The sequence below is a fragment of the Suricata suricatta genome, chromosome 14, assembly GCF_006229205.1.
Source record: "Suricata suricatta isolate VVHF042 chromosome 14, meerkat_22Aug2017_6uvM2_HiC, whole genome shotgun sequence".
NCBI classification, from domain to species: Eukaryota; Metazoa; Chordata; class Mammalia; order Carnivora; family Herpestidae; genus Suricata; species Suricata suricatta.
This window is the reverse complement of record NC_043713.1, coordinates 64,241,622-64,262,715: the sequence shown is the minus strand read 5'-3', so window position 1 is coordinate 64,262,715 and position 21,094 is coordinate 64,241,622. Positions and strand designations below refer to the sequence as shown.

Genomic DNA, 21,094 nt, shown 5'->3' with positions numbered 1-21,094 from the left:
ACCCCCCCCCCCCCACTGATCTACTTCCTTGACAAGATGGGTGAGGAGACATCACTGTGCCATGCAAGGTGGCCGTCCGGGTTACATGCATGTGATGGGTTAAGAATAGTCCTGGCCAGAAGAACTCAGTCCATGTCAGGGGTTTTTAATCTCTAGCCTTATTTTATTATAAAGCCTTTTAAGCTATGCTCACTGAGAATCTGCTCAGAAAAGCGCTCCTGGGTCACTCATGATCATTACCGATCCAGGACCAGCACTGCACCCAGTGCTCTCTAATGAGTTCTATTTGGGAGGCTGCTCTCAGACAGTGAACATGGGTGCTGGTCCGTCACGGGCAGGTCCGGCCCCAGGAGAAGCTCCACCACCAGGAATCCAAAGTCTGACAGCATGAGGTCACCTCACCACGCTACAAGGGCCACTGGAGATTTCCATGAAGGGGTCTCCAAACCAGTGTCTGGGAAGGGTTAATTTCAGGGTTGCCCAGAAAGACCTTGGTGGTGAATTTTGAGCCCCTATGATTCTTGGGATCAAAGCCCAGTTGTGGAAAGGGAAAATGCGGTGAGGGTGAACTCAACAGGTCGATGCAGACCAGCTCTCTAAGATGACACTGACACAATCAGAGCCAAATCCTGGACCACCAGCCCCGGGGCTTTGACTCTGCCCACATGTCCACTGCTGGGGCTTCCAGAAGCCGTCCACTGGCGATCCGAATGACAATGAATACTGAAAGAACCTGTGAAGGTTTTGAGTCACTGTGACATGAGATGCAGCCTTGTGTTCTTAGAGCAAGTAAGCTGGAACTCAAATCAGGCTTGGGGAGTCTGTTCAATTACAGAAGTTATACTTTGGCTTTTTAGGGCCGCTGCACAGTTAGCGTTCCACTTACCGTAATTCGTGATCCTGTCCTTGAACAGACTAAGTCCAAGCCCAAACTGGGAGCCTCAACCACAACAGCCCTCATAGGTGGACGGGCTAGATGAAGTCTGAGGGTCACATCCACAGCTTTGAGAAGACTGGAGAAACCAAGGCCAGGGTGAAATTCTGGCCCCATATGACTCATGAACCTCGGGGAGGTCGCCTGGGTATAAGCTCTGGAGACAGAAGTGGACTGTGATTCTAGCCCCACAACGTGCCAGGGCTGTGACCTTGATTTCGCTGGCCTTCGGGTCCACACCATAGAGTAGATCATTCTACTTATAACGTCCGGTGTTTCTGTGAGGATCAGAGTGGATCTACGGCAGCCGGCTGAGCACGCCTGGGACAGCGGATGTTCAACTGATGACACGGAGAGCGCTGTGGCTGCTGGCACTACCGCCACCACTCATGGGGCACGCCCTGCACGGTGGGCACCGGGGGGACCCCACGGCACTGCCCGAACCTGGCACCCAGCCAGTGTTACATAAAAACGTGCTGCAGGAGTCGGTTGACCTGACCCTCATGACCACTGGACAAAACAAATGTCATTGTCATGTCCTCTTTAGAGAGGGGAGAAGAGAGACTCCACTCAGAAGACCTGCCAGATCTGCTGACCCGGGGGCCTTGTTCCTGGCCAAGGCACACGCCCTTTACTTAAAAAAAAAAAAAAAGAGTATCTGGTTGTACCTTTCCCCTTTTTATACAGCGGCCTCACTAAGACCATGTAGCCCAGAAACCGACCTTCCAGCTCCTAGCCCTTTTTGTAGCTGCTGCTGGGATCCTGAGAACAGCCCACTTCTTGGGGCTAACAGGTGAATTACAGTAAGAAGCGGGTGCCACTGTGTAAGGAAAAAAAAAATAACCCCATCGCTGCAAGTTAATTCCTTTGCAGATTAACTCTCTTGAGCTCTTGGATTCATATTCAGGGGCGGCCACACTAAATTGAAGAAATTAGCATACCAAATAGCTGCGGCATTAAAAATTCGAGCAACCCTCTTAAAAACGTCTGATGAACTTGCTGAGAGAAGCTTCTACAACCACAGGTTCAGGCCTAGTGACTGTAAAGTGCCGGCAAAATGCTAATGCTATTATCAAGGCACCCCAGATTCTGAGGGAAGGGGAGCTGTGTTTACAGATCCACCACTCACATCTGATGGGCGCCTTACGAGGCGACTCTGATTTACCGCAGGCCGTCCGTCCTCAAGCACCGCCCCGCAGAGCCGCTTTACTTCTAGACCCACAGCAGAAGGTCTGTGGTTTATTTTCTGCATGGATGGGTGACAGGAGACTCCGGGGGGAGTTCCTCAAGCCCATTCAAGACGGAGAGGAATGTTAGCTCGAGGTGGACAATAAAATGCCATTTCCAGAGATTTCAGTGCTGAGAGTGATACATTCACAAAGAGATGGAATAAAAGCAACGCTCATCTGCTTTTCCACTGACCACACACATGCCTACGTGCTGACTCTCCACTCAGTCAAAGTGATAACCGAAGAAATGAAAACCAGTACACATCCCATTCTCTGCGGAGCCCTGGGACGGCGCTTCTGGAGCGGGGCCGTGTGGAGCGGTCAGGTGCTGGCAGGGGGCTGGGGCACAGGGTTCCCCCCACACGGTCTGCTGGAGGACTGATGTAATCAATGCTCAGGTCTAACATAACCTGCAAGCAGATGATTTGTGTTTTTAATTTAAAAAAGAAAGATTCCTAATTTCCCTCCAGGAAAAAAAAAAGGCATTTTGAAAATGAAGGAGGGAAGTAGATGGAGAGAGACACTTGAGCTCTGGGCTCCCTTGGAGAGTTCCACACAGATGCCTCTGCACCTTCCCGGGCACATGGACTTTCCTTTATCCGGAGGACAGACAACCTGCAAGGATTTACTACTGCCTCTACTTTATAGAGGAGAAGACGACTGAGAGTCAAGCAGGTAAACTGACTGATGAGGGCCACCCAGCCGTCATGGGCTCGGGTGTGGTGTGGAGACACCCTGGCCCCGGCCATCATGCTGTGGGTCCATCCATGCTCCCCGCTTATCTCCTCCCCCATAGCCAGGAACTTGGGACCTGCCTCTGGCCCACGGTATCATATATCCAACCACGTGTGGCAAGAAAAGCAGGGGGAACGAGTGACCAGATAGGGGTCTGAGTGAATCAACACGTCGCTGGAGAGAAACAGTAGTGAACAGAGTTGATGTGCTACTCACACACTTGCATGTGGCTTCTTTTTGGAAAAGTCACAGGCAAGACCGAGATCAGATATCCTGACGTGTCCGTGTTCATCCAAGAGGATATTTGCAGGCTAAAGAGAAAGGTAAGATAAACTTCATGAGTTCTCAAACTGTCACAGGGGTTTGAGACTTTCTAAAACTATACACACCCGATAACTTAAGGTTTCACCTAAACACAAATTCTGTGCTCCCACATCCAAGTTGGGTAAGGTATGGAAGATAACATTTCTCATGTTTAAATCCAGCAGGAAAGTGGCAGTGACAGACACAAAGGAGCCTACTCACGAGGTAAGGAGACACAGGGCAGGGAACTTGGAGGGCGGGTTATGACCACAGTTCATGAGAGTTAGAAAGTCATTCCTTTCCCACGTGGTGACTGTGGCCCCGCCAGAGCAATGCGCCTCTCCACAAAGGGAGTGAGCCCAGCGGCTTCTCGGGTTCTGCGCACCACAAAGGGCTCAGGGAATGAGGCCATGAAGCACAGAATAGAAAGGGGTCTCACGAGAATATACAAACACTGACCTAAGAAACCAAAACACTCCACAGTGCCAGGCCAATCTCGATGAGCGGCATGCTTGTGGGTACATAATTGGTACACAGGACCCTACCGAATGGGCCCAGTGTGATTCTGACCACAACTCCGATGACATGTATCTGCTGAGATTAGATTTAGTTGGCATGATCATGAAAAACAAAGCTCCTTTCCCTAACATACGCTGAATTACAGTCATCTTAATATTTTCCTGCTGGAGATCAACTACTGTTTTGCTTGAAATAAAAATAATGGCATGCTATTATAAAACTAAAGCATGAATAATCATGAGTGACTAGAATTCAATTTGAATAGAAATTAAATAATACCACTGCCTACTAAATAGCTTCAAAAACAAAAACAAGATACAGCATAAAGATGATCAGAGACCGGTTATAGATTTAAATTAAAATGCATTACAATAGCGCTTCATGGGCCTTCAGCATGTATTTTATTCTCCTGCAAAACTCACAGGGGGAAGCAAAATGTCATGTGCCAGCCAGTGACTAATTATTTCTAATTCAATGAAAATATTTTTTTTCTCCTTCATGCTCAGTTGAAAACTAAGGGACTAATTCTGCAGCCTTGCAGAAAGCCTTAACTTTTACAAAGTGTTTTGTGAAAAAAACCAAGAGGTTCAGAAGTAAAATATAATCTTTCAGATTCTTGTAAGGTAACGTTAAAAAGCGAAGATGGCTGATCAAAACATCGCTCCTTAGAAAAAAGGCGTGTAAGCTGTACATTCCAGTCGTGACCCTGGGTCCATCCAAGAAGGAATCTGAAAGAAACACATCCTCCGGGCCTGCCTTCCCCCTTGGGAAACTGTCTCTCCTATCATTTTTCTTCCCGTCATGATGTGCACATTTACATATCTGCGTGATCACTGCTATCTCTGTCAAGGTCTCTTTTGTCTCTACCCCGGCTTCTCACCACGACTGTCCCCACGGACCTACTGACCAAAACCCCAGCTCCAACATAAATGTAGAACCAGGATGGAGCATCATGGTCCAGAAGAGGGAGACTCAGAAGAGACTCACTCACTCGTTTTTCATGTCCAGAGAGATCGAGAGTGGAGAAGCCCAGGCTGAACAGTCTGGGATCCACAAATCTGTTGATGATTCTTAAGACAGTCTTAAAACAATGTGAAACTCTCAACGCGGCCCCTGGCAGAAAGTGCTGCAGACTGATGGGCCTCGGCCCCACCCCACACCACCTCGGCCCCGCCCCGTCCCGGAAGAGCTGTGGCTCCCCCATTCAACTGCTAGTGTATGAATCCCGGGAGATGCATGCTCTTTGCTGGTCCAGGTTTGTGCATCACCAATTCTAACCCTGAACCACGGCCAAATCAGTTGCTTAGTGAACATTACGTCCGTTACAATTAATTGCAACATCAGTAATGCCAAGTAACTCCTGCCTTGCTTTTCACTCATTCACCAATGAAAACTTTCTTAGTATGTGTGCTGTACCAGGCAGGACAGGATGCACTGGGCGGACAGTGACAACCAGGAAGGGAAGGAGTTCCTGGAACAGGGTTTGGGGTCTGGACAGACGGACACCACACAGATGTGACGTCCCCGGGGGCTGAGATGAGGGACATAGCAGGTTCTTTGAAAGAGAAGGGTCCCATCTGGGCACCCACGACCGCAATGACCTACCGCGCAGGTCCCGGAACCTGACTGCCTTACCTTCAAGTCTCTGTAAACAACAAACCGATTGTGCATGTGCTCCAGCCCCAGGATGATTTCAGTGGCATAAAACCTCATCTCCTTCTCAGAAAACACCCCGTGCTGGGAAAGGTGATAGTGCAAATCACCCCCTGGAATCAGAGATGGATGGAGAGGTCAATGCAAAGTATGTTCATCTGCAGGAAACAAAACCCACTGTCCTAAATACTTAGGACGTGGTAGAAAAAGGCAAACTTGGTTCTGCTTTGTCTAGATCTGTCTTTGGCTTGTGCAGTCTGACAAAACACTTTAAAGGGTACAGAGGAAGCGGACACGCTGTTAACACCTAAATGCAGGGGTGGGTGGCCGGGGCAGCAGACAACGAAGGCATTATCCACAGACGGGAATCCAGCTCCCACATGCACCTTTGCAGGCGGGGCTCGCTAGTCTGCCTGGAGCACTCATTCCTGTCTAGTGACTGGGTCACACAGCCGACCCAGGAGCTGGCTTGGCACCTGGCTCCGTGGACGATAAAGGAGCCAGCAGACAAACAAAATGATCAAACTGAGAGACAGAGCGGATGCAACAGTAAAATTATAACCGCTGAAATCCAGCTAGGCGCGGATCTGAGTCTTCACGGTACAATTTTTTTCAGTTTTGCCCTGTGTTTGCAATTTTTCATAATAAAACGTTTAGAAAAAAATCTGTCATCGTATGGGCTCAAGTTACAGAGACAGAGGATGCCACCAACAGGGTAAGGGAATGTTCTTAGAAGCCATAAAGGAATAGCTTCCACTGATCTGCAGAAGTTAACATGTGTCCACTTTCATCAGAACCTGTGGAACCCCTGGCGGATGGAGATGTAAGACCTGCAGGACCCCCGGGGCCCCGTGCCCTGGCCTGTCCGTGCCTCAGCCCCAGGGCCCTGGTTAGGCCCAAGGGGACTCCAACCTGACCTCTCACCCGTTCATGTTAACTGCTCTGAGAGTTGTACACACGGAAATGCGCAGCAGACATGCTACGGGGCCTGGCTTCTTTGCCCACTGTTACATCTGTGGCGTTCCTCCATGCTGTCGATGAGGTCTAGCTTTAAGTCAAACCCTCAAAATGTAACAGAACTTCAAAAGAACTTCCAAAAACACACATTCCATTTGTTGTCCTGTCGGCCTTTTATGCTAGCTCCTGTGTCTGAAAACACTGAGTATATCCCGTGTCACTCTCTAGCGTTAGAAAGCTACTTTTTTTAGCTAGAACTTTGTTGGCATTCATGGCTTACAAGATCAATGGATGGCTGGTCCGAGCTAAGCATACAGAAGACTGGGCCAGAAGCCGGGCTGGTCCACAGCCAGCCCTTCAAAGTCAGCTTCCGAATATACTTCTATCTTTGGCCTACGTTCTTGTAAGGCATCTCATTCCTAAAAGTTGAGGGTTAGGAAACAAGCTAATTAAAGAGCTAGGCCAGCTGCGTTCCAGAAAATGAAGTTTATGTATTTTATGAAAATCTCTTCCAGAAAACGCAAATTTCCTGGTGAGAAGCTGGGAGGGCGCAGAGGGGAATTTAAAGTGAACTTTAATGGACACTTGAAGAGTAGAGGGTTTCCTTAAGCTTCGGAGGGAGAACCCAGCTATCCCAAAGACCCAAACTGCTGGTGGGCGCAGGTCAGCACGTGCTGAGGCCTCACGTCACAGCCAGGGCTGTCCCTGCATTCAGACTTGCTGCGTGGCACTCACCGTTCATCAGATCCAAGATGAAGCACAGTTTATCTGGAGTATGGAAGGCATAGGTCATACAGACAATGAAAGGACAGTCCTAGGGAGAAAAAAGAAGCCAAGGTTTGTCAGAAAAACAAACGCTGTCCCCGGAAGCACATCTGCTACCAAAGAGCCTCTGCAGATTCTCCCATCCACGCCGCTGCCCCAAGCGTCCAGCAGGGACCCCTCCCCGGTAACCTGGACCGTCCCAGCAAAACAGATCTGGTTACATGACCAGATGCACAGAGAGTGGAGCAGAGGAAGGCAAACGACTCGTCCCTCCCAGATTCAATCATGACCCTTTTATCTGCAGCCTCTTCAAGGGACCCAGACTCTGCAGACAGAGACTGCTGCCCTACCAGGCTTGGTGTAGGCCTGCGCCATGGTTCTGGCTAGTCAAACATCCACTTCAATCTCTGATTCTGAAGTCGGAAGAACTATACCACAGTGGGAGGAGGTATCTGTACTACGGTCTTGAAACACTGAGCATAAAAACGGAATGCGACTAGCTTCCAACGTAGAAAAATATACCAGAGATGGGGACTGAATAATTCAGTTGTAACGAGGTCAGTTTTCTCCCAAAGCAATCCAGAGATTACACGTGATTAAAAAAAGTATTTTAATTTCTTATTTATTTTTGAGAGAGAGAGGGCAAGTGTGAGTAGGGGAGGGACATGGAGAGAGGGAAGAACAGAAGATCTGAAGTGGGCACTGTGCTGATAGCGGCAAGCCCAATGCAGGGCTTGAACTCACCAAGTGGGACATTGTGATCTGAGCCGATATCGGATGCTCAACCAACTGAGCCACCCAGTCATTCTGATACAATTTTAGTTAAAGTGAAAATTGATGAGCTGATTCCAAAATTTATATGGAGATGTACACAACCAGGAAAAATTCACTTTAGAAGAAAAGCTAGGAAAGTCACAGTGCCAGATATTAAGAGTTATTTTATATATATTACAAATATATATAATGTTTGTTTCTTTTTGAGAGAGAGACAGAGCATGAGCAAGGGAGGGGCAGAGAGAGAGGAAGATACAGAATCCGAAGCAGGCGCCAGGCTCTGAGCTGTCAGCACAGAGCCCGACGTAGAGCTCAAACCGACAAACTGTGAGATTGTGACCTGAGCCAAAGTGTGACACTTAACTGAGCCACCCAGGTGCCCCAAAACTGATTACCAAGCAGCAGTAAATCAGATGGTGTGGTAGTAACCCAAGGATGGACAAACAGACCAACAGAACAGAGAATCCTGAAATGACTCACATATAAATGGTCAACTGATTTGTGATAAAGTGACACAATGGAGTGGGGAGGAAAGGAAGGCCTTTTCGATCCGTGATACTGGAGCAATGGGATATTTGTACAAAGGAATGTGAATGCCTACCCCTACCTCACACCACACACTAAAGTCAACACTAGGAAGACAGAGATCTGAAGGGAAAACAATAAAGCTTCTAGAAGAGAACGGAAGAGACTATCTTTGTGACCCTAGGGTAAGTAAAGGTTTCTTAGGCCACCAAAAAGCACTACCAGTGAAAATATTGCTAAGCTGGACAAAAACAAAATTAAGAACTTCTATCCTTCAGAAGACACCAGTAAGAGAGTAAAGAGTCAAGTCACAGAACAGGAGAAGGTATCTGTGATCCATAAATGCATAAAGGACTCATATTTAGAATACATAAAGAACTCTCATAAATCATAAGGAAAAAGACGAATGACCCAACAGAACAATGGCAAAAAAAAAAAAAAAAACGGTAATAGTAGTGATAATAATATAATAAGTAAGTAAGTAAATAAATAAATAAATAAAGGCACCACACATAGGAGGGTAACCAGTGGCTCACAAGCCTATGAACTGATGCTGGCCATCAGTGGTCACCAAGGAAATGTGTCATTGCAATGTGTTGTCACTAAAACCCACAAGAATGGGTAAAATTCAAAAGACTGACAGCACCAAGTGGCTGGAAAGACATGGTGTGCACGGGACCCCACATACGAGCGCACTGTGCTAACAACGGCTTCTGCCAACTGGTTGTACAACTGCGGAAGCCGGGCGCCGTCTGCAAACCCTGTGAACCAGCATTTCCACTGTGGGGCGAGCCCCTCACCGTAGCCCGTACCTACGTGCACCAAGAGAGCTGCAAGAGAACGTTCCTCACAGCACTGTTCAAAATAGCCCAGACCGGAAAGCGACCCGAATGTCTCTCTGTGTCAGAATGGATACGTGAACTGCGGTACGTTCTTGCAGGGGGATGCTATGTGGCAAGGGTCAGCAAGTTTCTTCTACAAGGGGCTAGACACGAATTAGTTTCGGTTTTGCAGGCTCCATGCCATCTCTGTCACATTTTCTTTGTTTAATTTCTATACAGTCCCTTAGAAACGTAAAAACCATTGCCAGTTCACGGGCTATACAGAAAAGGCCACGAGCCACAGCTGGTCCACGGGCGCACGCGGCGTGTGGGCCTCTGCGATTCAGCCGCAGAATGCACTGCGGCCACGTGCAATGACACCGGAGAATCTCACGGGCAACGCTGAGTGAGAGAAGCCATACCCAAGACAGTACATCTACAGTACGAAGTTCAAACACGGGCAAAGCCAAATTAAATTATGGTGTTAGAAATCTGGGTGGTAGTTAATTGGGTGTGGGGCAGGTGACTGGGAGAAACATAAGACTTCTGGAATACAAGTAACTTTATTTTATTTTATTTATTTATAGATTCATTATTTTTAATGTTTGCTTTTGAGAGAGAGCATGAGCAGGGGAGGGGCAGACAGAGAGATGAGGGGCAGAGGATCTGAAGCAGGCTCTGCACCGACAGCAGTGAGCCTGATGCGGGGCTCAAACTCACGAACTACAAGATCACCACCCAAGCCGAAGCTGGATGCTCCACTGACTGAGCCACCCGGTGCCCCAAGGAACACGACTGACTTTTGGCTACATGCATGTGTTCCCTTGTGAAAACTCATCAGCGCTAAGCCAGATCTATAACTAGGTCCACTTAGATTCTTTACATACAGTGTATGCTCACCACTCACGGATTAAAATAGAAACTGGACTAAAAAAAAAAAAAAACCCACATCTATATCCACTTTCTTAACAGAAACAAAAAAAATCATTAAATCCCACAGAAAGTAGCCAGGTTTCAAGAGAATAATCGCTACACTGAATCTGCATTGTCCAAACCTCTGTATTAAGGGCACACTGATAAATCTGAGTCCTTTCAGAGATTCATGAACTTGAATACAATTTCCAGGTATCTTCCAGGATGGATTACAAATTTCATTTTCTGATTACCTAGTTTGCCTTAAAATACTGTTGAGATGGTATTACTGATTACTGATTTCATGGCTGACTTTGCAAAATACAAGTGCTTTCTCTTTTCCGTTAAAAGCCATGTGGCCTTCCTGGGGGTGGGGGCACTGTCCCCCTTGGAAACACTTATGAAAGCACCTTCTTAATAGCCTGCTGAACATGGTTCATTCTGCCCCTTCCTGAATGGGGTCCCCACACACTCAGGTTCCTGATCTGATGGGCCATTCATCTGCAGGGCAAAGAGGCAGGCGGAGCCAGAACCCAGCAAGGCTGGAGTTGCTGCCCGCTACAGAGGGCATCCACACTCACTCCACCAAGGAGACAGTGACAGTGGACCCTGCCAAGGGGTATTTCTGAACATGATGGGATATGATCCTTCTGATCTAGCCCCGAGGAAACAGCACAAGGCAAAAAAAGGTTCACTTAAGAGCATATGTTATTAAGATAGGACATGAATTGTGGATTTAGAATCACAGGCTTTCTGAATACGCTGGGCTCTTAAAAAAAAAAATCACCAGTTCCAATTTGTTTATTTTTTAAGATAAAGAAATTAAGGTCCTAAAAAGGGGAAATGACTTGTCTGAGGTCACCAAGAGACTGGGCAGCCAGCCAAGATTTCAACCCCCAGTCTCCCGACCCTCTCCAGGGTTCTGTGTTACACTGCTCATGAAGTTCGGGCTTCCGTACGTAGCAATGTAAAGTAAGAGCTCAGTTAGCAGCATGTGATTCAGTTATCTGTGTGCCGACTGTAATCCATCATCTCTCAGGTGCTGGGCAGATACCACACTGGGTCTCGGGGGAAGCTGCAGACACAAAGAGCCAGTACTGACCCATGTGAAAAAGTAGGAGCGCTTCAGTGATGGTGCCCACAGTTTGGAATGTAATTACGGTGAAGATGTTCTGCCCTGATTACAAATTAAAGACAATGATGGGGCGCCTGGGTGGCTCAGTCCATTGAGCATCTGACTTTGGCTCAGGTCATGATCTTGCAGTTCATGAGTTCAAGCCCCACCTCGGGCTCTGTGCTGACAGCTCAAAGCCTGGAGCCTGCTTCAGATTCTCTGTCTCCCTCAAGTCTCTCTGCCCCTGCCCTGCTTGCCCTCTGTCTCTCTGTCTCTCAAAAATAAATAAGCTTTAAAAAATTAAAAAACAAGACAAAGGCAATAAGAACTAGTTTGCCTTTTGGAAGTAGACCCCCAGCAAGGAACTGTCTGCTTTTGATTTCCTAGTGGTAGTGAGCAAAATAGCTTCTATTTCTGTAGGACTCTGCGAAACAGGGATAAAGTATAGCATGAAGTATTTCTTGAAGAAAATTCTCCACCCTGCGTAAGCCTCAGGAGGAGGCTAATGTTAACTTCCTGCTTAAAACACTTGGTCTCCAATTGTGAAAAGATTTTTTTTTTAAATCCTCAGTGTTGCTCTAGAAAGTTCTTTACAGTCTGGTCTGGCCTGTCAGTCTCTCGCTCCTCTCTGGCTTCATCTTGTGCCACTCACGCACCGCTCAAGACCCCAGCTCAGCGGTGAAGCACTCGGGACCCAGACATGCGCTGGCAGCTCCTGTGACCTCACAGGAGTGTCCGTCATCACCTCCTCTGTGCTCAGCACCTCCGGTGCCTTCTGGAGGTATCCTGAGCACCTCCACATTTCTGAGATCGTGTGAACTGTATCACCTTCCCTCAGTCTGTGTAGCTCTGGAAGAGCAAGGGCCAGTCACCGTTTGGGACCTTCCATCCTGCAGGAGAATGGCTGGCACCACCAAGGCACGGAGAGGTGGCTTAAGGAATGAATGGGCAACACTCCGGAGGTGCCACGTGACTGTTTAACAGAGGTGCTAACTGCTCTTTCCCAGCTGTGGACATACGTATCCTGGTTCTTAACCCCAAAGATTTCCCTTTTTCCTTTCTAGAATTACAGAATTCAACCAGGAACAGTACTGCCCACTGTCTCTTTGAAAGGTCGGGGGAAGAAACACTCGGTTTGAGACTACAAGGGAAAAACCAAAGCCAAAACCAAAACACCCTTCCAGGAAAAAGAAAACTGATGAGGGATGGCAGTTCAGTTCCACGCCAACAGGCTGATCTTAAGTTTAACCTAGTGAGGCAATTTTAAATGAAAGATGATTAAGAAAATCATAAAAAGTGGCGTTTGATTAGCAAAAAGAAAAAGAATTCCAAAGAGTGTTATTACAATGCTTTTGGTTAAATGATGTATTGATAAGTAAAAAAAAAATCAACCTCCCCAATTCCCGAAAAGAAAACCAAAAACAAAGCAAACAAAAAGGTTTGATATTTGAATTAAAAATATAAGTAATTCTTTTAAATTCGCTCAAAGTAGTAGACCAGTAAAACCCCACTTTTTCATTTATTCCCTCGGAGGGTTAAGACTGGTGAGAAAGGACTGATAGATGTAGCTAACTACAGTCCTCCTCACCTGAAAAAAGTAACCATAAAAATGCTATGTGAAAATTGTATGCATATTTCTACAACACCCCAATTTCTCCCCATAGGCCTTCTTGAGAATAATTATCCAAGGTGTGGGGATAGCTCATTAAAAATTAATATTTTAATCACCACTTAAAATCGGCAGTAAGGGCACACCTGTGTTTGCAATTTAAGGCGATGGCGTTTCCAACAGAAACCAATGCCATTCCTACTGATTCCAACAGTGCGCGAGCTGCTCAGCTAGGTGCCAACGCGGCCACGCGCCCAGGTTAACTCTCACTTGAAATGCTCAGCATCCAAATGTTCAGAGGTAGAGGCACATAGTTAGAGATTATTTATAGCGACAGCGCTCGTGTTTGTTAGGTTGACTTCAGTAGCACATGGCCCTTCTAAAACTGCTTAAAACGAACACCAGGATAATATAAACCATGATACGTGAGGGAGAGGCGCTGGCCAAAGAGCACAGAGCCTAGAAGGTGATCGTAAGAAAGGAACACTGGCCAGGAGGTCCACAGACTCTGGGCAAGGAAAGTAACCCCACTGGGCCTCGGGTTCCTTGCTTACTGGATGAAAAGGATTCTTTGATTCACCACCGAAGTCTGATTCCTTCATCGAGTGGATGAGAATGACCCTGTTTAGAAACCAGGTAGGATATCCGGAGGCCACGCCCTCCCCAATATATCTGACTGCACTTGAGCCAGCCGGGCTTGATGTTTAGCCTCAAGTCCATGGGGGCGGTACTCGGCATGGGTCTGGCCACTCCACCCTCATTTCCTCCTTCCCCTTGGAGACCCCGAGTCCCTGACCTCCTCTGCATGCCGAGTGGCGGGGCCCCTGGTGCGTGCAGGCCTGCCCAGGTTTCTGGGACGCTGAGTTTTTCTGAGTGTCTTTACACACATCTAAAAGCCAAGGTTTTGTTTGAAGGTCATACCATTCACTGCAAAAACAGCCAGAATGAGATGCTGTTTTGTAAGAAGACACGGGGTAGAAGGTTTTGACACAAGGCTGAGCTAAAAATGCTAGGCTGACAGACAAATAAAATGTCCAAAAGGAGGAAACACCGTCTTGGAAATGGAAATGACCGAAGTACACGGCAGCAGGTAAAAAGTCCACGGTAGCAGGTAAAAAGCAGCCAGGGTCACGAAGACAAAGCCACCTTCTCCTGACGGCACACAGCCACAGGTACAATTCAGACCCGAGGAACCCCAGACGCCTCCTCTCTACCAGAGCTACGGCCCCTGCACTCTTCCTCCTCTGGGTCAGTGCTCCGCCATGCAGTCAGTTCGTTACTAGACTCCAGTGACTCCACTGTCATTGCCACGATTATTTCCTGCCATCTCGGCAACTGCGTTCCGCAGAGAGGAAAGTCATAAACAGCCACTAAAGGGAGAAGTGGTGGGTGTGTGTAATGATGGCTGCTAGCACTTCCCTAACTCCCAAATTAAACAGAAGTAATATGCGGATTCTACACTATTTATATTAACTTAGTACCGCTCTTCCCTGCTATAAACGCTCACCCACCCAAGAACTAGCTGGCTGCATCATTTGCCGGAAAAGAATGTCTGTATTTTAAATAAATTGTCTCGATCTAGAAAACCGACCAACCAGTGAAGCCGGAGAGCACGCAGTGCTGCACACAGAATACTCACCCCTGTGCTCACAAGAGACAACATGATCCGCTCGTTTAATGCTAATGTTTCTCCTTGCTTCATCTTGATCCTCTTCTTATCCAGGCATTTCATTGCGTACCTGGAAACATAAATGTTATTAAAAAAGGGACACTGGATATAATCTGAGCTGATTTAAACAATCCATGTCGTCCTGGGGAAAGTTTCAAAGATTTGGGAAGCGTTTTAAAAAAGCAAAATGGTACTTGCTGAGTGTCATACAAAAAATATACATAGACTTTTAAAAAATTTTACATGTATTAAAAAATTTCAATGCAGAGCGTCCCTCTTCACTCCTTGTGGGGGCTGCACATGGTGAGCTCCTTTCCAAGAGAACAGTGTGGAGGAGGGGTGGGTAGCGATGTCATGCTGGAGAAGCCTGACACACGCCACCTTAAGCAGGCGGTCAAGGTCAGCATCAACAGCGAGGAGTCATGTTAATGACGGGCACTCGTGATAGTGCGCGACGCGAACGGCGTTCTGCCGCTGGCGTCTTGCTTCCCAAAGCCCACAGCCCCAGTATAACTATGAGGAGAGCATGCCTAACCTGGAAGACATTCTACAGCGCAGCTGGCCGGTGCTCCACAAAGCGGCACAGCCCATCAAAAACAAGGAAGGTCCGAGAAACTCCATAGTCTAAAGGAGCCTAAGGGCACAGGATGACTTAAGTGTAACACGGGTCCCGGGTACAAAGTAAAAAATCCCAAAAAAGTAGAGAGTCACTCAATAATCATGTATCGATACTAGTTCATTTGTTATGACAAATGTTCCGTACTAAGGTAAGACAGAGTTACTGGGTGTGGGTCACGGGAACTCACTGCGCTTTCTGAACCTTTTCAGGAAACCTAAAACTATTCGAGAATGAAAAGGTTTCGGGGGTGCCTGCGTGGCTCAGTTGGTTGAGTATCTGTAGGCCTCTTGATTTCGGCTCCGGTCATGGATCTTATGGTCTGTGCGGCTGAGTCCCGCATTGGGCTCTATGCTGGGTGTGGAGCCTGTTTGGGATTCTCAATCCCCCTCTCTCTCTGCTTCTCCCTCATGCCAGCTCCCCGCTTCTCTCTCTCTTTCTCTCTCTCAAAAATAAACAAAATAAAGTAAAATGAAATGAAATACGGTTTCTTTTAAAAAATTTTTAATCAAAATAGTATTTTTAGAAATCAAGCAATAATTAAGATATTTCAGCCATTACACTAATAGAAGTTCCAGTTAAATGAGAACATAAAGTAGAGGGATATAAATAAATTGGGTGAAAATAAAACATTGTACATTTTGTTACTGTTTAGTTACTACTACGTGTGTGTTGCGGTGGTGCGTGTAATTTTAGGAACTGTGATTTCAGCAGTGGTCAAGATTTTGCAAGAGGCCAGAGTGCAAGACTCAAACACTGGCAACCAGCAAAATGAAAAGGGAAGGCGCATATTCAAAAAGGCACATTCTAAAATGGCATTTGATTGGCTTGTTTTTCATTTGTTTAAAGTAATCTTTGCACCCAGCGTGGGACTCGAACTCACCACCCCACGATCAAGAGTCCTGTGTCCCACGGACTGAGCCAGCCAGGCACCCCTGATTTGTTTTTAATCTTGATATTTAATAAGTCATTATCTTTCAAATAATAAAAAGAACCTGTGAGAATTTTATAGTAAAGTTGGTGGAGAAGAAACAGCTGACATCTTAAGGTTTCTGAAGACTTGAAACAAACTTCTATGAAGGTACGCAGCCGTGGTACTTGGCATTCTCTGTAATCGCGGGCTAAAGGACGATTTGTCAGCAGCACAGGAGAAAGCTGAAAGGACATTCTTACAGGGCTCAGAACTCTGTGTGTGATTTACGTCCCCACTGAGGGACCACTTTATGAGGCTCCGGCACACAATACAGACGTCTGGCTGGGACAGGAGACAGAAAATCCACTTGTTTCTAACCGATCATCACTTACAATGTTATGACTTAGGAAGAAAGAGATGTTCAACTTTGCCTTTTTCGTTCTTTTCAAAGAGAGGAAGTGCGTGCGCAGGAGCAGCGCAGAGCAGGGGAGGGTGGGGAGGGGAATCTCAAGCAGGCTCCACGCCCAGCATGGAGCCCGACGCGGAGCTCGATCCCACAACTCTGGGATCATGACCTGAGCTGAAATCAAGACATAGTGCTCTACCGCCTGAGCCCCCAAGCCGCCCCCAAATTTGGTCCTTTTATTCCCTCTCCCAGGGCTTCTTCGTGACAAATCCACTGACGGAGACGTGAATCTGCCTCACTAAGGGATTGTACCACGGGGGTACAGAGTGGGGACAAGCGACGGACGCCGAGGACTGCTCACTAATCCGGATGTGGAACAGGCACCGATCTGCATGCTCTGCAATGTATTCTCTGTTCAATTCTCACAGCTGGGAAGGAGCTTCCCTACCCTACAGACTCGGCTGCAGAGGCTGAGAGAAGCACAGACCTCATGCCTGCCTGTAAGCGGAAGCTGGGTCTGAGCCGGTCCTGGGACACCAGGACCCACACTCTGGATCACCAGGCCATCCCGTCTCAGCAGGGAGCACTGCTATCTCATTCCAGACACTGGGGTTCACCCCACACGGGGCCCCAAAACAGGAAGATCAGTGGGTGTCAGTTACTGAAGGTCAACTCCAGCCTCCACATAATGAAAATCATGCCCATTACTGGACCTTTCTGAAAACTACGAGTCAACCTGGCAAAGCTTTCAATGCCCAATCTCAGGGAGGGCCCGGGCAGAGGCTGAGTGATGACCCAGTGGGGCAAGGGGGGGACCCTGAATTCGCTGACCCCTATCACTCCACTTATACAGACTCAGTGAGGTGACAAACCAAGCCGTACATGCTATTCTGCTTTGCTACTATTCTAAAAGGCCTGTCACTTGATCCAATGTGTAGCTCTGCGTCTATCAAACTGTATTTTCCCCTTCTCTTTTGCTTTTAGACACATGCTCACTTAAACAAACTGCTTCTAAAATGTAACCTCCCCCGCCCCCGTCTCCGCCCCACTTACAAACTCCACCATTCACTTTCCGGAAGAGCCTCGCACCTGCCTCACATGCAGGTGACTGCCTCACATCAGCCAGCTGTACGCTCAGTGACTGAGACGGTGATGGAGCCCCACGGTCATGACCTGGCAGGGCCCCTCCTTGCCGGCACTCCATCTACCCACCTGTGGAACCGACATCCCCTGGAATGTTACGTCACTGAAAAGTGCATATGCTAAATCACGGGTGGGTCACTATCTAGAAGGGAAGCACTCCCCCTGCAGAGCAGAGCATTTTTTGCAACAGGATTGGCCCGGCAGGTGGGACGGAATGCCCCTTCTTGGTCACTTCTAGATCCCAGGCTCCTTCACCCACAGCCTGAGCCATGGGGGCTCATGACACACAGTTATCAGTTAACTTCCCATTTAGCCCCAAGAGATGGAAGTTCCAGCCAACTGTTCTCATTCACGATGTTTCACAAAAAACAGCCCATTTCTTTCTGAGGTTAAGTCACTTCAGGAGTGAGATCAGGGGCTTCCACAAGTCTAGAAAGGTGTTCTCTTCTGATGCAAAGCTTTAAACCCACAGAAAGCTTACATTTTTCCCGTGTCTGCTTTCCTGCAACCATACACTTCACCGAATCCTCCTCGTCCAATGATCCTATGCACGCTGAAATCATTCATGGTCAACTGTGAATTCAAAACATGATATGAAAACAGAGAATTGCATTGAAATTATGTTGTTTTCACGCAAAACACAGTCAGTTACTAACACAGCAATTCTAATAGAGGGATCTGCCCTATCTGGGGCTGATTCCTTGGACTGCGAGACCAGATCTGCAAGGTTGCAAGACTTCCTAGACCCACCATCTGCTCCAGCCAAAAATGCACAAAAGGCAGGCAAATGGGAAGAGGACAGAGTGGGAGCTGAGTCAGACTGTTTTCCAATCTACTGCATTTTAGGTCATAAGACATATGCCCTGACGACAAGGGAGCATGAAATTTCTAGTCCGAATGGAAAGCAATCTCGGCTACTCTGAAGCCGGAAGTGTGGGAACAGCTCAGCAATTCCAGGAACTGTCATGGTAAAAAAATAAGTCTACATCGAGGGCATCTATGTTTTCCTAACAGTGGGCCATATGATGAGAAAACTTGGCGGATGCCTGGCCATGTGAATCTTTAACTGATAACATCAGGGAATTGCCAGGACTCGCGCTGGGCATGTGAGCGTGAAACAAGACACGAACTCGTTGGAAAGTGTATAAAGAGGCTTCATTCATAAGCCCTTTCCTTGTGTCAGTATCTCAGCAATGCCTCACTTCCTAATATTCTTAGATGGTACCAGGTGCCTGGGTGGCTCGGTTGGTTGAGCATCTGACTTCGGCTCAGGTCCTGATCTCACAGTTTGTGGGTTCGAGCCCTGTGTCAGGCTCTGTGCTGAGCCTGGAGCCTGCTTCAGATTCTGTCTCCCTCTCCCTCTGCCCCCTCCAACACTTGCATGCTCTCTCTCTCTCAAAAATAAATAAACATTAAAAAAATTTAAAAACTACTCTTAGATGGTACAAAGGCAGATAGTGAGGCCGACCTTCTGAAGGGGCAGTCAGATCAGAGCAACCCCCTACTAGTTTAGGCCTCCTGGCAAGTGAAGGGTCAAGTTTCTGAAGGGTCCCCCAGACAGCCCCCCAGACACCATGTCTGCAGCCGCAGCTAACTGGGCCCACAGGCTTCACATCTGCTGCTCAGAGGACAGCAGGGCGTGAGCACCCGGGGTCTGCTGAAGGAGCAGAAGCGTGAGAAAGATCTACGGCAAATAGGATATTTTTGGAAAATGTGTTATTTCCCTCTTGTTTCTACAATCTTGCCAGGAAATGTGAAAGAAAGGGGAAGTTTAAAAAAAAAAGAATAAAAAAAACACAAAACTGCTTCTCCCAGTGGTACCCTCAAGTTTAAAAGAAGAAGAAATCCATTTGATTATATCCTTTTCTTACTCACAAACTGATTGAGGGGAAGGTAAAAGAGGCTGTATCAAGAGACGAGGGTACAGGGCTCCTGGGTGGCTCAGCTGGTCAAGCGTCCGACTTTGGCTCGGGTCATGATCTCAGAGTTCATGTGCATCGGGCTCTGTGCTGACAGCTCAGAGCTTGGAGCCTGCTTCGGATTCTGTGTCTCCCTCTCTCTCTGCCCCTCCCCTGCTTGCGTTCTGTCTCTGTCTCTTAATAATAAATACACATTAAAAAGTTTAAAAAAAATAAAGTAGCTGGTCTTGGAGGACTGCTTTTCTCACTCTCAAAAATAATTTTAAGAATGGAGATGAACCTTGGCCTAATAAACGATGCCATCATTCTTATGACAAGATGAGACCTAACAGTAAGAAGAGTCTTTACCAGGATGTGAAAGATGAGGGCATGTAGGAAGTCCGCTATGTAGGGGACTTGTATTTTTTACTACTATTTCTGTGGGTCAATCACGGCTTAAAATACCCTTTCTTAAGTAAGTAAACACAGTCTTATATGAATTGGGAAAAAGAGAATGAAACCTCGAGCTGCTTACGAAACTGGGTGCGGGGGGTGAGTTCTCCATACGTTAGGGCTGTGGGGCAACATCTGTCCAGCGGCGCATCACCCGTGGGAGTGTGCTCCGGGAGAAAGTATTTTCTCACGAGGTTAAGCCAGAGGAAGTTTTTATTTTTAAAAAAATGGAAAGAATTAAGAGGATACTCACATGGATGTTTAATTCTACGTTTTTCCACTGGCAAAATCGGGTGAACTTGTCGCTGAAAAGGGATACGGTAATGGTTACGGAAGAGTCGCGCACCGCAGGGCTGGGCTGGCGGGGCAGCGTCAATGACAGCCTCGGATGGACGGACGGGACTGTGTTGCTTCTCGGCAAACCTCACCCCAGATTCAGCCCCGCCTGAGCTTCGCCCGGGGCCCCGCCGGCCTCAAGTGAAGGCGAGACACCAGCCGAGGCCCTGCTGAGGGTTTCCTGGTTAGTGCCAACTGCCGTGCAGGGGGGGCGTCTTCACCGAGAGACCCTCGGACAGCGTGGCCTGCGCTGCTGAGGCCGAGGCCCACAAGGTTCTTTCTGTTTACTGGGTGCCCCCACTCGGCAAAACCCAAACGCGAAACACTAGGTCTGACGACGGAGGTTTTACATTCTCACTTGAGACCGTACCAGGCAGAACCCAGGATGGTGTAAAAATGAAGACATCCGCTTTTTAAGTCATTTACACGATACAGTAAACAGTTTCAGAAAATCTGGTACATGTGCTGGCCTAAAACACAAACAGCTAGGAATTTTTTTTTTTTTTTTTTTTGGTGGCACTAAGTGCCAAAGGCTGGCCCAGGGGGCTGAGAAATGAAAGGAAGGCTGGCCTGGTGGCTCGTGAAAGAATCTAACAGCAAAGTGCTACAGGACCCCCTCCCTGATTTTAACTCCCATTCCTGCTTTTCCCTTCTGCCCCAACGATCACATAAAAGCTCTCAACTGGGCCAAGAGTTGGGAAAGGTCAGATTTTTGAGCCAACAGAGACGGGGACAGTGCGGGCAGGACTCCTGCTGAAAGCCAGCTGACCTTGCCCCTCGGTGTGAGCGCCGCCGCTTTTTGGCAAAGTC

General features: G+C 47.6%; 1 protein-coding gene across 1 annotated transcript in view; it reads right to left on the bottom strand.

Moving 5' to 3' along the window:
• GRK3 (G protein-coupled receptor kinase 3) overlaps positions 1-21,094 on the bottom strand; it is a 67,866-nt gene that overhangs the window by 30,391 nt on the left and 16,381 nt on the right. The window contains exons 5-10 of the mRNA XM_029922437.1: positions 20,202-20,253; positions 18,079-18,170; positions 14,490-14,589; positions 7,066-7,144; positions 5,356-5,486; positions 3,115-3,209 (exon numbers count right to left, since the gene is read on the bottom strand). Of these exons, the coding sequence (XP_029778297.1) occupies positions 3,115-3,209; positions 5,356-5,486; positions 7,066-7,144; positions 14,490-14,589; positions 18,079-18,170; positions 20,202-20,253 (549 nt within the window). The remainder of the gene's footprint in view (positions 1-3,114; positions 3,210-5,355; positions 5,487-7,065; positions 7,145-14,489; positions 14,590-18,078; positions 18,171-20,201; positions 20,254-21,094) is intronic.